This window comes from Colletotrichum godetiae (genome assembly GCF_030913485.1).
Source record: "Colletotrichum godetiae strain CBS 193.32 chromosome Unknown BDP55scaffold_18, whole genome shotgun sequence".
NCBI lineage: Eukaryota > Fungi > Ascomycota > Sordariomycetes > Glomerellales > Glomerellaceae > Colletotrichum > Colletotrichum godetiae.
In genome coordinates this window covers 584,060-597,866 of record NW_026851266.1, presented here as the reverse complement: position 1 = coordinate 597,866, position 13,807 = coordinate 584,060, and the positions used below count along the sequence as shown (strand labels likewise).

The 13,807-nt window shown below is 53.9% G+C and overlaps 4 protein-coding genes across 4 annotated transcripts; 2 read left to right on the top strand and 2 right to left on the bottom strand.

Annotated features, from left to right (window-relative positions):
• Nucleotides 1–3,442: 3,442 nt before the first annotated feature.
• BDP55DRAFT_631477 (uncharacterized protein) lies at nt 3,443–4,352 on the bottom strand (the record flags this gene model as incomplete). Its single annotated transcript, XM_060572286.1, has 2 exons — nt 3,443–3,923; nt 4,003–4,352. The coding sequence occupies 2 exons, from the start codon at nt 4,350–4,352 to the stop codon at nt 3,443–3,445; spliced, it is 831 nt and encodes a 276-aa protein (XP_060430317.1).
• Nucleotides 4,353–7,934: 3,582 nt separating this feature from the next.
• On the top strand, nt 7,935–9,418 carry BDP55DRAFT_662277 (bax inhibitor family protein). The gene is made up of 2 exons (XM_060574791.1): nt 7,935–8,669; nt 8,730–9,418. Exons 1-2 carry the CDS (start codon nt 8,143–8,145, stop codon nt 9,214–9,216), a joined length of 1,014 nt encoding a protein of 337 aa, XP_060430316.1. The 5' UTR covers nt 7,935–8,142; the 3' UTR covers nt 9,217–9,418.
• On the bottom strand, nt 9,419–10,865 carry BDP55DRAFT_662275 (uncharacterized protein). Its single transcript, XM_060574790.1, has one exon. The coding sequence runs from the start codon at nt 10,426–10,428 to the stop codon at nt 9,820–9,822; it is 609 nt and encodes a 202-aa protein (XP_060430315.1). The 5' UTR covers nt 10,429–10,865; the 3' UTR covers nt 9,419–9,819.
• Nucleotides 10,866–11,549: 684 nt separating this feature from the next.
• BDP55DRAFT_703801 (acetoin reductase) lies at nt 11,550–12,999 on the top strand (the record flags this gene model as incomplete). The annotated part of the gene is made up of 4 exons (XM_060577981.1): nt 11,550–11,593; nt 11,709–11,957; nt 12,070–12,244; nt 12,304–12,999. 4 exons carry the CDS (start codon nt 11,550–11,552, stop codon nt 12,667–12,669), a joined length of 834 nt encoding a protein of 277 aa, XP_060430314.1. The 3' UTR covers nt 12,670–12,999.
• Between the last annotated feature and the right edge of the window lie 808 nt (nt 13,000–13,807).

Here is a 13,807-nt window from a genome sequence, read left to right as displayed (position 1 = left end):
GATGCGATGTGAGGCGGTCAGAGAGACATTCCAGAAGCTCACACGGACACGGCAGCCCAACCACTCGGTTTGTCAAAGCATGTCGCATCCTTGCTCCATAAGCCTCAAGGCAAACTCAACAAACAGATGAGCAGCATGTGCACTAGTGTCGAGTCGAGAAGAGAGGCCAGTGATTCTTTCTCTGACTTGCACGGAGAGTAGTGCAAAGTGAGCTTGCGAATCGGAGATGGAGACAAGAATGACCGTAGGACGAGGACGGCAAAGGCTGCGAAGGCAACGGCGTGAACAGCTGGTGCGTGAAGATGGAGCGGGGCCGAGTAGAGTGCCATGGTCGGGGACTTTTGTCGCAAGGCACAAAATGAAAAAGATGAAGGCGAGGCGCGTGCAGACCGCAGCAGCGAGGAGCGAAATCGACCGAAAGGCATACGGCCGCCGTCCGTTTCGTAGTAGGTCCATCCTCCACTTCCAGTAGTTGACCTGGGACTGCTAGAGTCTTGGACACAACTTGATCTCGTCGCTATCCCCAAGTCGGTTCAGACTAGGACAGAAAGGCGAGTGTGTGTGGACCGCCATCTCACCGCGTGTCTCAAACTTGCAGCCCGGGACCCCTGGCTCATCGGACCCGAAATGGCGCGCACGGTGCACGCAACGGTCTTCGGAGGGGTAGCAGTCCACAGCGGCTGGAGGAGAGGATGCACCCGGTCAACCATGTCGGCGATGGGTGACGGCCAGGAAGCTCGGGGGGATGGTGGTCAAGGCGTCTTCCAACGGAAGGGGATCGATGCGTGGAAGACTCATGGAAGACGGCTAGAAGCCTGCCAAGGTTGGATTAGTGGAGGGCGATGGACGGGGGGATTTCGCGCCGCGCGCGCCAGACATAAGCTCTGGTCTCGGGTACTTGCGGTATGTTTATCGTGTCTGCCCAGCTGCGAAAGTTTGTCAAACGATCCAGCATCAATCCAGGGCGCGTGGAGGGTGGAAGAGTGACTCGAGATGCATTTCTGGCCCGGCCGGTAATTGTCATGGAGGTTGACTCCAATCTGAGAGGTTGTTGGAAAGTTGTTGGAGGTGCCTGAGATCTGTGCCTGACGGCAGTTGGCTGGTCGCCTCACTATTTTACTCGATGGTGCCTAAGCTGTTTCCCCTGAGACGGGAAGGTAGCTCGAAGGTGCCTTCCTCGACAAATTCCTCTGCGCCTGCTTTAACACAGGCTCTCAATGGAAATTAGACATGGAAAGAGCCTCAGGCTTCGAGGCAAGTCAAGGCAGGCACGAAATAACTTGGGAAAGTACGGAAAGTACACCTATGGTTGTACCTTCACATCTTGTCTCATTCACGAAGTGGATCCTCCTTCCCTGCTTCCTATGTTTTCTCACCCCGCCAGATCTGCACCTGCTGCGGGAGAACCATGGGGTTATCTACGAATACACATGGTGACATGCAACATTGAGGGGTCCATCTGCCCATCTTCCCGTCATTTCTTTCTTATTCTCGGCATGTTTCTTCTTCTTCCAACAACGTCTCCGCGTCTTGCTCACTGCTCCCCACCTGGATACTAGACAGATGCATGCAATAGCATTCTTCTCGAATAAACTTTTTATCCCTCTTCATGGATGGTCCATGATGGGCACACATATCCAACCTCAACTCCATCGTCCCGTCTCCAACTCAGTGATATTGTTCTGCAATGTTGCCTGTGTTTCACTGCATCGTTGCTTCGGTGCCCGATGCAAGAAGACATTTTCCAGGCTTTGATTCGTCCCGACGTCCCCAACTTCTTTTTCGGCCCAACTTTCGGCGCACACCATCCACGCGGCGTCAAGGGCCACGCAACAAAGAAGAGGATGAACTTGAACCCGCGAGTAATTCGCCTCGTGCTACTTTCCCATCCCAATCGTCGGCTCGCTTCCCGATCTCCGGTCCCGCTGACCTACAGAGAGCCATTGCTTAGACTTCTGTATCCTGAAACGCCTTTTTTCCTATGCTTCGGGCCCATGGGACTAGGACTGTCTGACTAAAGATCATCAGCGACAATCTCCACGATGACAGGTAAGTATAGCCTCAAACTGCAGGTCAAGGCCCGCATGAATGTCCGGTTAACTTTTCGTGTATACGCCCTACACCATGACTGACATGACTGGCCACACTCCTCGGTCGCTAGCTAGGGTCCGCAGTCCGATGAGCTGCAGACCATTGCAGATGCTGCGCACGCGTGGCCCAGCCTTTGCAACCTTCAGCGTCTTGACAAACCCGACATCTTGCATACCACGTGCTTCTACTTGTCAACGATTGCTTCATCACGTCGCACGGTGTTCAGGGCATTTTCCCCAGGCTTATTCTTTGTCCAAGTAGCCAGGGTCGCGCTGCTCTACACACATTGCATCGCTCTTGTTTCCTATAACGTACCAAGCACTATTAATAGCTGGGTTCCTTATGGTTTAGGGGCTTCCAGGACCTCGACATTTACCTCGTGGGAGATCGACCAGCTTCAAGATTCGGGGCCATCTAGTGTCCAACGCTACACCTGAGCCAAGTTGTCTACAGAGCAAGCTTCGACCAAGAGCCAACGGAGGGAGAAACTGTGTCGCATCTTCACGTGTTTGCTCCCACATGAATATGGCATCCTAAGAGCGATACGGTTGCATGTCCCTTGCTTTCAAGATCCCACGATTCGTTCAATGGTCCCTGCTTCGTGGCCCGAGCCCACCCCAACCGACAAAAGGGCCTTTCCGGGCACCTGTGATCGTCTTGAAACAATGCACGGCTCTGGTCCGCCTCTCGAACCAGGCCCAAGGCCTAGAGTTCGGATCCCTTCATGATCCCGGCCATTGGTTGACTGGCTTGAAGTGAAGACCATTCGAGAATAATTCTAGCTTCAGTCGCTGTACCCTACTTCGGCCATCACGATAGCAAGCTTTAGCAGGCTGAATGACTAGGGACCAGGAAACTGGCTCTGCTGCGACTACTCAGATGCTGACTGCCCGGGCAGCCAGGCTACACATGGGCTGGCTGGCTGATACTCCTATCAGACGTAGCACAAGACTATCCACAAGGGCAAGCTCAAGGCGAATGATACGCTGTCACCATCAGGCGACCATAACAGACATCGATTTCCCGGAGACTATTCTGCTTTGTTGGCACAGTAAGGTAGTCTGAAAGACTCGACTTGGAGCGGCTGGAAAAGCCAAAGTGGTATTACTAATTAAGGTATGGTGTGACAGCCTCGTTCTTTTTTGCTCTTCCGGTAAACACCAAACGTTGAACAGCCGCGGCATCCTGCCGGTTGATACTGTTGGCCCAGCTTCACTTGGGAAATTTCGACCACTAGACCTCTCGGGCGGTCTCCCGGCGGACCGTCTCCATCACGCAATCGTACGGTAGAGAGGCTCTACTCCATTATGCGCTGCCTTGCATCCCATGGACAAGGGGCCCAGCATTCGGTCTACTCCTCTACATAAGAGGTGGTTTGGAACCCAGTACTCACGGCACACGCACAGGCCGCAGCGCTTGTAGGGACTACATTCCCGACGCCCGCAAGGAGTTTGGTGCTGTCGATGACTGGAACCGTGATGGGATCGGCTACGAATAAGCTTGGGAGCTTATCCTCGTAGGCTTTTGTATTATGCAGCCGTCGTTGGCATCGAGGGTGGTCTCGATTCGGCCCGAGGTGTCGTCCTTCGTCGTGCGGCGAAGATCTTCGCTGCATAGGCCGCCTGTACTCGAGTCGGGAGCCGAGAGTTCCGGTGGACGTCGAAGAAGCGAGGATTTCGCATCTCGTATCTCGTATTTCCCAGATCTTGTTTTCGAGCAGGGTGACATTACGACCGACTCGTCCGGGCATGTAGCGCTCCGGATCGGTGAGAGGTGGGTCGTGATACGGGATCCGCCCCGGTTTGTAATCGGGGCATAGCGGGTGCTCTTGCCTTCCGGGGACGGGGCGAGTGGAGTGTCACCATCCCGACGCTCGCCTCATCTGGGATTTCCGGTTGCTTTCCCTCTTACAACCCGCACAAGCCCTGTGTGCAGTCGAGGCCTTCCGAGGTATTGCAGCAAATCGAACCATTGGCGCAAAAGCACGCCCTCCCGAGGTTCGGATCTTCTTCACCTTCCTTGTCGCCAAAGATTTGTTTCCAAGCGGATGCGATGATGTTGGACGCCGGCGATGTGTTGCTGCTGCTGCCGCTGCTGCTGGGATCCGATGTGGCTGCTGGAGGCGCTGCTGTGCCAGCCGCGACAGTGGGGGCTTTTGAGACAACTGAAGGGAATTTCAGGGGGTGTTGTTCCGTGTCGACTGGTGCGGCGCAAGCTGTTGAGGCGAGGATCGCGACGGAGAGGGCGGCGGAGAATCTCATTTTTGGCGGTTGGTGGGGATGAAAGTAGGAGCTGACAAGTTGGAAGAAGAAGACGAATGAGTTGAGTGAATGAGTGGCTTTGCTCGCAAATCCTGAATTCTTCGCCAAGCTCTGACAAACTTATCCCTCGTGAAAGAACGGATGACAGAAAAACAGCACTACGGATTCTCGATCATGCGTGTGTACGAGTCGGGGAACCGTCGTACTTTATAAGCCAAAAGTGAGAATTCGGCGGCGACGAGGAAATAAGGCCGAGGCGAGTAGTCTTAGCGCAGACGCGAGCGTTTGTTGAATTTGAATCACGAGGCGGGTTGGGCGGAACGACTAGAGGTAATTGTCAAGTAAAGGACAAGCCACACCGAAGCGTGAAACTGAAACGGGACGCAAGTTTGGCGCGAATCCGTTACACAAAGGATAGTGGAAGAGAGAGGGAAAAAGGGCGTTTTGAGTGAACCGACGCAGGTGGCTTGGTGGAAAGAGGCTAGGGACGGATGAGACGGTTTCTTTTGTGGTAGGGGAGTCGAGAGCGAGAGAGATGGTTCGTGAGAGGGGGGGGAGGGATTATAGACTATTAAGTAACGAGAAAGAAAAGTAACCCCCTGACTGTCAAGGACTCGTAGCATCACTTTCCAAGGATTTCTCGTAATGAGGCTTGAGAGTATTGGATTGTTAGTTGCTTTGCCCAAAGTTCCAACACTACCGCGCACCCGAATCGGGAAGTTGGCCGTTGGTTTTGGTTATTACCAATGACTATGCACGCTTGTTAGGTAGTACCCGGCGCGAAAGGACAATCAATGGAGATGGGGGGTGTTACAAGGTCATAGGATCGTAGGGTCGCAGTATAGAATAATACTAGTGAAAGAAGACAAGGATCCGAGAGCTTCCAGCACGCTCAGCTTCGTGTGCGCGTGTTGGAAGTTGGAACCTCGGAGTTGGGGGCGGGGGGCGGTGGAGGATGGGGAGCACGGAGAGGAGGGGATGGGAGGGGCGGACGAGGGATGTTGCAAACATCCGAAGCAGCAGTCTTGTTGGCGAGTCTTCGACACTCAGCATCGCGCATCGTCATACGAGATCAAGAAGAGTGGGAGGACTTTGTTATTGTGTAGGAAGTGGGAAGAGGGAGAGACACGAGACGACACCTGGTACGAGCGTGCGGCGCTGCCACGGATAGGTAGGCAGTTAGGCAAGCCCCCCCCTTCATCGTTTGTTTGACGCTGGAACACCCGTGCGCGGAAGGTTGGCGGGAAGATGGGGAGACACAAGAGGAGAGAAGTGGACGAGATTCATTAAGCAAACGGAGTCTATACTAAGACTTGGAATGGTGCCAGTAAGGACCAGTAGCTTAAGGGGGGAGAAGGGGGAAGGGGCAGCGCGCTAATGCTTGCGATCGCGACCCCAAGATTCATGCATGATTTTACACGTATTTTTTATTATTGTTCCTTTGATGGGGGCGATGTATGCACCTAGCCGCCGATGTTGGTTTGGCAGGTTTTCGTTGCCTGTCCAGGAGTGTTCCTGAGCTGCTGGCATTGGGGTCCTGGATCCGCTGTGCAGTTCAGTCTGCATATGCATCACATCCTGATTGGAAAGTAGAGCATTTCATGGTTGCGTGGTTGCTTATGATTTATTTAAGGTAGTCTTCGCTTTCGGGGTGGCGGTCCGCGTTTGGCTTTAGCTGGGTTAAAGCTTTCTGGGGATGGTGCTTATTGTAGATCATCACATCAGCGGTCGGTGCCTCGTTCCAGCCTTCCAGGAACGCGCCTGTTTCTTTGGTTTAGTTTAGTGGTTGTCCGACTGGTAGACTGGTTTCTTTTTCTCAAATCATCAAAGGGACTTTGTGTGTTGAGATTTCGAGTCAGTGAAAAGGCCCTTGGGTTTCTGATATTTCTTTGCTGCCCTCTGTATGTCCCTCTTGATGCGACACAGTTACTTACAACGGTAAGAGCCGACGAGTTTTGCTGCCCACGTTGGACGTCACGGTTAGTTCATGTGTCTTTCTTTTGCCTCTGACATCCCGGTTCCTACATTCAGTGGAGGTCCCCTCGTCTGCCCAGTGTCCCCTCCCCCAAACCCCCGTCCCACTTCCCGTACCCGGGCTCCCGTACGGGATTGAGGAACCGAGGGGGTGATCAGGTGTCTCAAATGTAGTTCAAGACGTGCAATGAGTCTGAATTGTTACGGTTTATCGGAGAAACAGAGTCGAGAGGTGAGGAACCCGGAACAAACAGGTCGTGGGATTACATGATGATTCCGTTGTTGGCGGAACCATGGGAAAGGAGGACTGTAAAATGATCCTACACAGTTAGATGTTTTGGAGTTGCTGCGGTGAGATGATGTTGATATTCCGTCGGCGTGATTAGTCAAATAGACATGGTGTTGTACTGAAGGGAAGTCAATTGCTGAACTGAGGCCCGTCATCCATGACCCTGAGTGAGAACAGCTCTTTCAACGGGCCAAAACATTGCGCCATTCGGCACAATCCTGCCAGACATCGTGACTCGTCCGAAGTAGCGAAGTAAGACATACAGGCATGCAGACTTCCCGAAATGAGTACGGACATGCAATGAGGTCGCGAAAGAGACCGAGTAGGCTTCGGATGAAGGGTTCGCGGCGCGAGTAGAGGTGATTGCGCCAAGTAGGTTTTACGTCTTGGTGGGAGGGATTTGACGGCAACTGCGGCATGTGGCTGGCCATGGCTGGATTGTCTGGGCTTGGAATTTCTGCCGGTTAACCGTTGGAGTTGTCACTCATCAAGGCCAGTCCTTATTGATGTTTTACGGTGGTACGGTCAGTGAGTTTGGCTAATTCGAATGATGGGTGGCTTGGGGCGGTCTGTGTTTTCTAGTACCTAATTAAGCCGGTATCCTAAGATCCTTAGACGGGAGAGACATGCGCCCATGTAACGGTGGTGATTCAGGTGGTGTTGAGAGATTGGCCAGGCACAGCGGGGTAAAAGGAGGCTACTGCATGGTAGATGGAGGCTATTTTGCTAGCTTTCTTGGGGCTTTCGAGTCTCAAGACGGTAAAAAATTTACGTTTAGGTACGGATGCTGGGATGTTGGTGAGGATGGGGCATGAGAATAGGATGAGAGAGGATGAGTGTTTCTCAATGCTTTTGTGATGAGAGGATGAAAACTCAGTCATCTCTTAAGCATCGTCGCGCTATAGCTGCTTGCTTTGCTGGCGAGCAACTCTACCGGTAGTGATTCGGGAATACGGAGGTTTATTGACAGTCCTGACTTTGTGTGACAGCGGATGCACCCTCCTGTCTGACTCCTCGAGTTGCTAATTCTGGATGCCAAGGAGGCATGCGACCAACAACAGCGGACCAGGCCGGCAGACGAGAGAGCTTCAGCTGGCATTGATGATCGGAGGAGAAGCCGAGGGAATAGGAAGTGTTGCCGTCGCCAGCTGGAGAGAAGCTCATGCACATATGGCGCCAGCTGGCTGCCAAACTCCAATGTCCGCCCGGGTGGATCGGCGTTAAGGCGAACGGCAGCGCAGAGAAGGTACGGGAATTTCCACCAGCTTCTCTCCAGCCACTCACATGACCGCAACAAAAGTTAGCTAAGCAGCTGCCTCAGCCAAACCCACCCGGAAGGAAAGCACCTCAGGCAAATTCCGGCCCCGAGAGTCCGCCAGAATCGGGAACGTCATTCGTCATTGCCTCCCGCGAACTCCTCTACGCAGGCCTTTAAACCTCGTCAACGACCACATCTTCATTGTTTCTCCCTTCGCATCGCAAACACACCCACACCACATATTCGCACACGAATCGACACGACAAACGATGTCATTCAGCATCACACTCCGCCAAGGGCCCGCGCGCCTGGCGCAGCGTCTCCCGCAACTTTCCCAACCTTTCCGCACGACAGCAACCAGAGCCTTCCACCAGGCTTCGTCAAAGTCAAGGCCGACCGCCTCCGTCGCGACCGCAGCCCGCAATGCCCTCCTCCGCGGCTCCTCAAGAACCTATATGCAGCAGGCCGCACCCGGCGTCCAGGGCCAGGCGAGCCCCCTCCGCAAGCTGTTGGTCGGCGGCGCCATCTTTGGCGGTACTCTCGTCGCCATCAACGTCGTCTTCAACCGTGAGACCCGCGATGACGGCGGCATGCCTGTCTACGAGCGCGAGTACCTCAATGACACCTTCCTCCACACTGGTTTGGGCGTGGGTATTATTGCCCTCAGCGCACGCCAGATGATTCAGTCGGGATTCGTTTACCGGTTGATGGTGACGAACCCTTGGGTCGTGGGTATCGGTGGTCTGGCTCTCAGCTTCGGTACCATGTACGGTACCCGTGCCATCTCTCCTGATAAGTAAGTTGAAAGCTGTCTCACATGTCCTCGAAATGCGACAAAAAACTAAATCATCAATAGCTACATCCCCAAGTACGCCATGTGGGCCGCCTTCAACGCAACCCAGGCCGCCATGATCGCTCCCCTCCTCACAATGGTTCCCGGCGCCCTCCTCGCCCGCGCAGGTCTCTACACCGTCGCCATGATGGGCTCCCTCTCCATCGTCGGTGCCACCGCCAAGCAGGACAAGTACCTTTACATTGGCGGTCCCCTTCTCGCCGGCCTCGGTGTCGTCGTCGCCTCCAGCTTCGCGCCCATGCTGCTCCCCGTCACCGCCGTCCGTACCCTCGCCCTGACCGAGAGTATTTCCCTGTACGGAGGTCTTGCCGTCTTTGGCGGCTTCACCCTTTACGATGTCCAGAAGATTCTGCACCACGCTCGTCTTGCTGAGCGCGGTGTCATTCGCAAGGATGCTGTCAACGAGAGCATTGCGCTGGAGCTTGACTTTATCAACATCTTTGTGCGCATGGTGCAGATTTTGATGATGCAGCAGAACCGCAGGAAGTAGGCCAGTTGAGGTGAAGAATGGCATTTGTGGAGGATAAGATAATGGGATCCCGCCAGTGGGACGGTGTATATACCCTACGGCGGGCTGAAAATAGAGGCTCGAGAACCCCTCTCATGATACGACTCTGGAGACGCCCACGGGCTCGGAGTTGGTTTTTTTATGTTGTACAATACCTGAATAAATAAAAACCATGAATTCGGTCAACTACATGTGTCACCACACTGCTGTGCTTAGAAAATAAGGATTGTCGACGCATTTGTATGGGGAAGCACGTCACCACTTTGGTTGAATTAGACGTTGCAACTCCTACTGACCTCTGAGCCTGACTGTGTAGCCACCACTCTGTCATGAAGCCAGATATCACAAGATCACAATCATTGTGGCACATTGTTTCAAAAACCAAAGCGGTTGAGCGCTATTCATTGCCTCGGGGCAGGTACATGCGTGGTAGGAGAACCCCATACCACCCCGACACATCCCATCCATCATTATAATGTCCCAAAGTTGAAAAGGAAACCATCCATATCGTTACATCCTACTCGTCCTCTTCACCCACTTATCCCCCCTTCCGTCCTCGTGCCCGTCCTCGCCACCGTCACGGAGTCATCCCTCAAGCGGGGGAAACGTCCTTAGAAAGTGACTAGGACACTCATACCCACTCGGATTCTTATCCAAATACGCCTGATGGTACGCCTCCGCATCCCACCACACCCCCGCCGGCGCAACCTGCGTCTTAATCCCCCCCTTATACCACTGCTCGTTCGCCAACCTCGTCACCTCCTTCGCAACCTTCTCCTGCTCTTCATCATGATAAAAGATGGCGCTGCGGTATTGCGGCCCCGTATCCGGTCCCTGGCGATTCATCGTCGTCGGGTCGTGCATCCTGTAGAAAAACTCGAGGAGCTGGCGATAGCTCACTTCCTCTGGGCGGAAGACGACCTGCAGAGCCTCGGCGTGGCCTGTGTCGCCGCCGCAGACGGCGCGATAGGTCGGGTTGGTGAGGTCGCCGCCGATGTAGCCGACGCGGGCGTCGAGTAGGCCCTTGTTGGCGAAGGTTTTGCGGTAGAGGTGTTCTACGCCCCAGAAGCAGCCTGCTGCGATGGTGGCTTTTTGGGCGCCTTCCGGGAGAGGGGTCGGGGCGGGGGGTGTGAGGGACATGCTTGTTGTTGTGGTGAAGGGGCGGGTTAGGCGGGTGAGGAGGGACGAGATCATTGTTTGGTGGTGGTGTTGTGGGAGGGAGGTTGCGACGGTGAAGAGAAGGAGGATGAGAAATAGGCCGAGGGCGGCGAGGGTGAGGAGGGGCAGCTGCTGGAGCTTTTGGTGGGGTTTGCGTTTGGGGGTAATCGTGATTTTTGGGCGGTAGTGCGAGGGGTGGTGGTTTTGGGTGCACTGGGCTGGTTGTAATGGGAAGGTGAGTAGATGGGATGTTTCGGACGTCTTTTATGCAATCTGAACAGTGATGATTCCAAAGATTTGATGACTCTATAACGTGAGGGTTGAATGGAAGTGGAAGGTGAGGTTTGGATTCAATTCTAAAAGTGTAGATAAGAGCAAGGTACACTGCCACCTGCGTCAGCCAGATTTCAAACCGTCGGATCCCGTCGTCGCCACGCCCGCGCTGGAGCTGTTGGGGTGGTCTCTAGCACTGCTCACCTAAGAAAATAAAAATGTCAGAGTCACCACTTGGCCAGGGACCTGAGCTGGGAGCTGATGGCTCGGGGCGGAAAACATGGAGTGCATGACAAATCGGGGACGGCCGGCTCGGAGATCCTTTTCCCAAGACATGGGCCCGCTTTTCGCAGTGCCGGGTCACGGGTCTTTGGATCCACAATGAGTCGTGTTAGGTAAGCTACGAAATCTGATGAGCTTCGGTGTCCGGGGGAGCTACCTGCAGCCCTGCAGAGGCGAGCTGTGTGTGCCCCGCCGACGTATGTACAAATCCACTGTCAAGACAGTCAAGACAGTACCAATTCCACCAGGTTGAGACTGTGACACTGCCGTTTCCGCCTTTCCGCGTGTGTTAGTGCTTGGCTTGGGCAATCCTTCTCGCTCCGGACGTAGGGATCTTTACAGGATTTCCGGCTTCGTTGGAGACTTTGGAGTACGTGTGAGGAGCTTTCTCGGTCTCCTTGACCCCGCGTTGTGAGCTGTTTGCTGCGGGGTCTTGCTCGTTTGACGTCGGGGTCAATGGCTCTCGGTCATTTGTTCTTAAGGGAGGGAGAAGACACTTTCATTGAGCTTGAATTGCATCGTTTTGTGGTTTCATTCGGCCATTATCTCATCGAATCTGAGTCTTCAACGTATTCAAGCACCCATCAATCCATAAAGTAGACATGAGCGGACTCGCAGGAGCAACCAGAGCTGCGGCTCAAGCTAGGTCCGTCATCTCACGCACAATGATACCTTGACTATGCCGGATACACTCACCCGTATACTTGATTCGCCAATTGCTCCAACATGATAGTCAATCTCTGACAAACACACATCAACAGCCGGGTCGCCATCGTGACAGGCTCCTCGCGGGGCATAGGTCGCGCCATCGCCCTCCGCATCGCCCGCGACGGCTACGACGTCTGTATAAACGACATCGCCGCCAACGAGGCAGGTTCCCATGAAGTCGCGAAGCAGATCCGCGATCTCGGCCGTCGCTCCGTCGTCGCTACCGCCGACGTGAGGAAGCTGGGTGAGGTGCAGGCCATGATTGACAAGACTGTTGGCGAGTTAGGGCCGTTGAATACCATGTAAGCCATTCTGTTGTCTACCTCGTCTCGCCTTCTAGAGGGGAATCCGCTACGGGATAAGAGGTGTTGTCTTTGTTGAAATGTAGAGCAAATGGTTGCTAACACGAGAAAGGATCGCGAACGCTGGCATTGCCCAGGTAAAGCCACTTCTCGACATCACAGAGGAGGAATTCGAAAACATGTTCCGCGTCAACGTCTTTGGCGTGCAAAACTGCTACCAGGCTGCCGCGAAACAACTCATCAAGCAGGGCAATTGCAAGCCTGAAACTCCAGGGAAAATCATTGGCGTAAGCTATCTCATCCCCCGCTCCTTCATCAATCCCATTTAACTGACATTGCACCCCAGTGCTCCTCCATAGTAGGCTTCAAACCATTCGCCCTCCTCTCACACTACTCCGCCTCCAAATGGGCCGTCCGCGGCCTCACGCAGGCCTCGGCCATGGAATACGCCGAGCACAATATCACCGTCAACGCCTACGCTCCGGGTATCGTCGGCACGGCCATGTGGGACTTGATTGACGAGAAGCTAGGCGAGAAGACGGGCGCGAAGAAGGGCGACACGATTAAGAAGTACACGAGCGAGTTGATTGCGCAGAAGAGGACGAGCGTGCCGGAGGACGTGGCCAAGTTGGTGAGCTTTTTGGCGGGGCCGGATAGTGATCATGTGACGGGGCAGACGCAAATCGTGGATGGGGGGATTATTTACACTTGATGGAGAGGTAATGAGTGCCTTGGAATTTATTTCTTTGTTTGGATATCGCATGATGAGTGAAAGGCATTGGTGTCTCGGTGTTCGGGTTGATCAGGCCATCGTGAGCTGTGCCACAAGCTTCGGGTGAAAAGGGGGCCGGGTGAGGGAGCTACCCCGGCTCAGAGACAGCGCACTGTGAGGATGTCCCGCTTTAAACACGAGCTCTTATCGATATTCGAGGCGTCTATTTGTCAAAGCCTCGGACGGGCTATCTTCTCGTCATTTTCACTAAGCGTGGACTGAGTAGAGAGTATTCGTTGTGTATCTCGAGACTATTGAATATGACATGATGTCACCTTATCCTTGCTGTCTCAACTTGAACACATGGTCCGAGAACGACGACGATTGTTGAAAGAATCCTCGCTTATGCAAAACACCTCGTCTTCATATCCATGGTATGACAGCGAAATTGTCTGACAGAGTTCCATGAATGACAATCTCCGGTGTGCCGGATGGCCCAGTTCGTGGAGATAACTCTCTTGTCGTTCGAGTACCCAGCCCACACGCAGGTCGCTATACCTTCAGAGCCGACAAGACCATTCCACTGGAATTTGTTGATACTAAGGTATCTCTTACGACTGTTCATCCAAATTAGCCAACATATCCTCCATGCACGGAGACTTCAAACACATGATCTCCAATATCTTCCCCATCAGTCCTCCCAGTATCGTCAGAATTAGCCCCAAAAATAGAGATCTCATACCACATCCACAGATAGTAGCAATTCGATCCCTGTGGCGGTCCCGATCCAGAAAGCCAGCACGGCCCAAGGACAAAGTACCCTGCATGGTGGTACCGCGTGGAGGCGTCACTGTAGTTCAGAGCGCGTTTGTTTAACTGTAGAGCACGCTTGGCGCGGTGGGCGTCGTTGGGGGAGGCGATTTCGGCGCGAAGGACTTTGACACCGTTACCTAGGTCGAGGACTTTGTGGGTTTCGAGGAGGTATCAGTTTGATAACGATAGGGGAAGAGGATGTGGGGACGGGGGAGGTAGTCGGGGCTGCGAGAGCGGTTCGGGTTGGTGCTGCGGCGAGGGCGAGGGTCGAGATGCTCAGACAGGAGTTTCATTGGGGTGCCTTACCCTTTCACAAGATACTCGG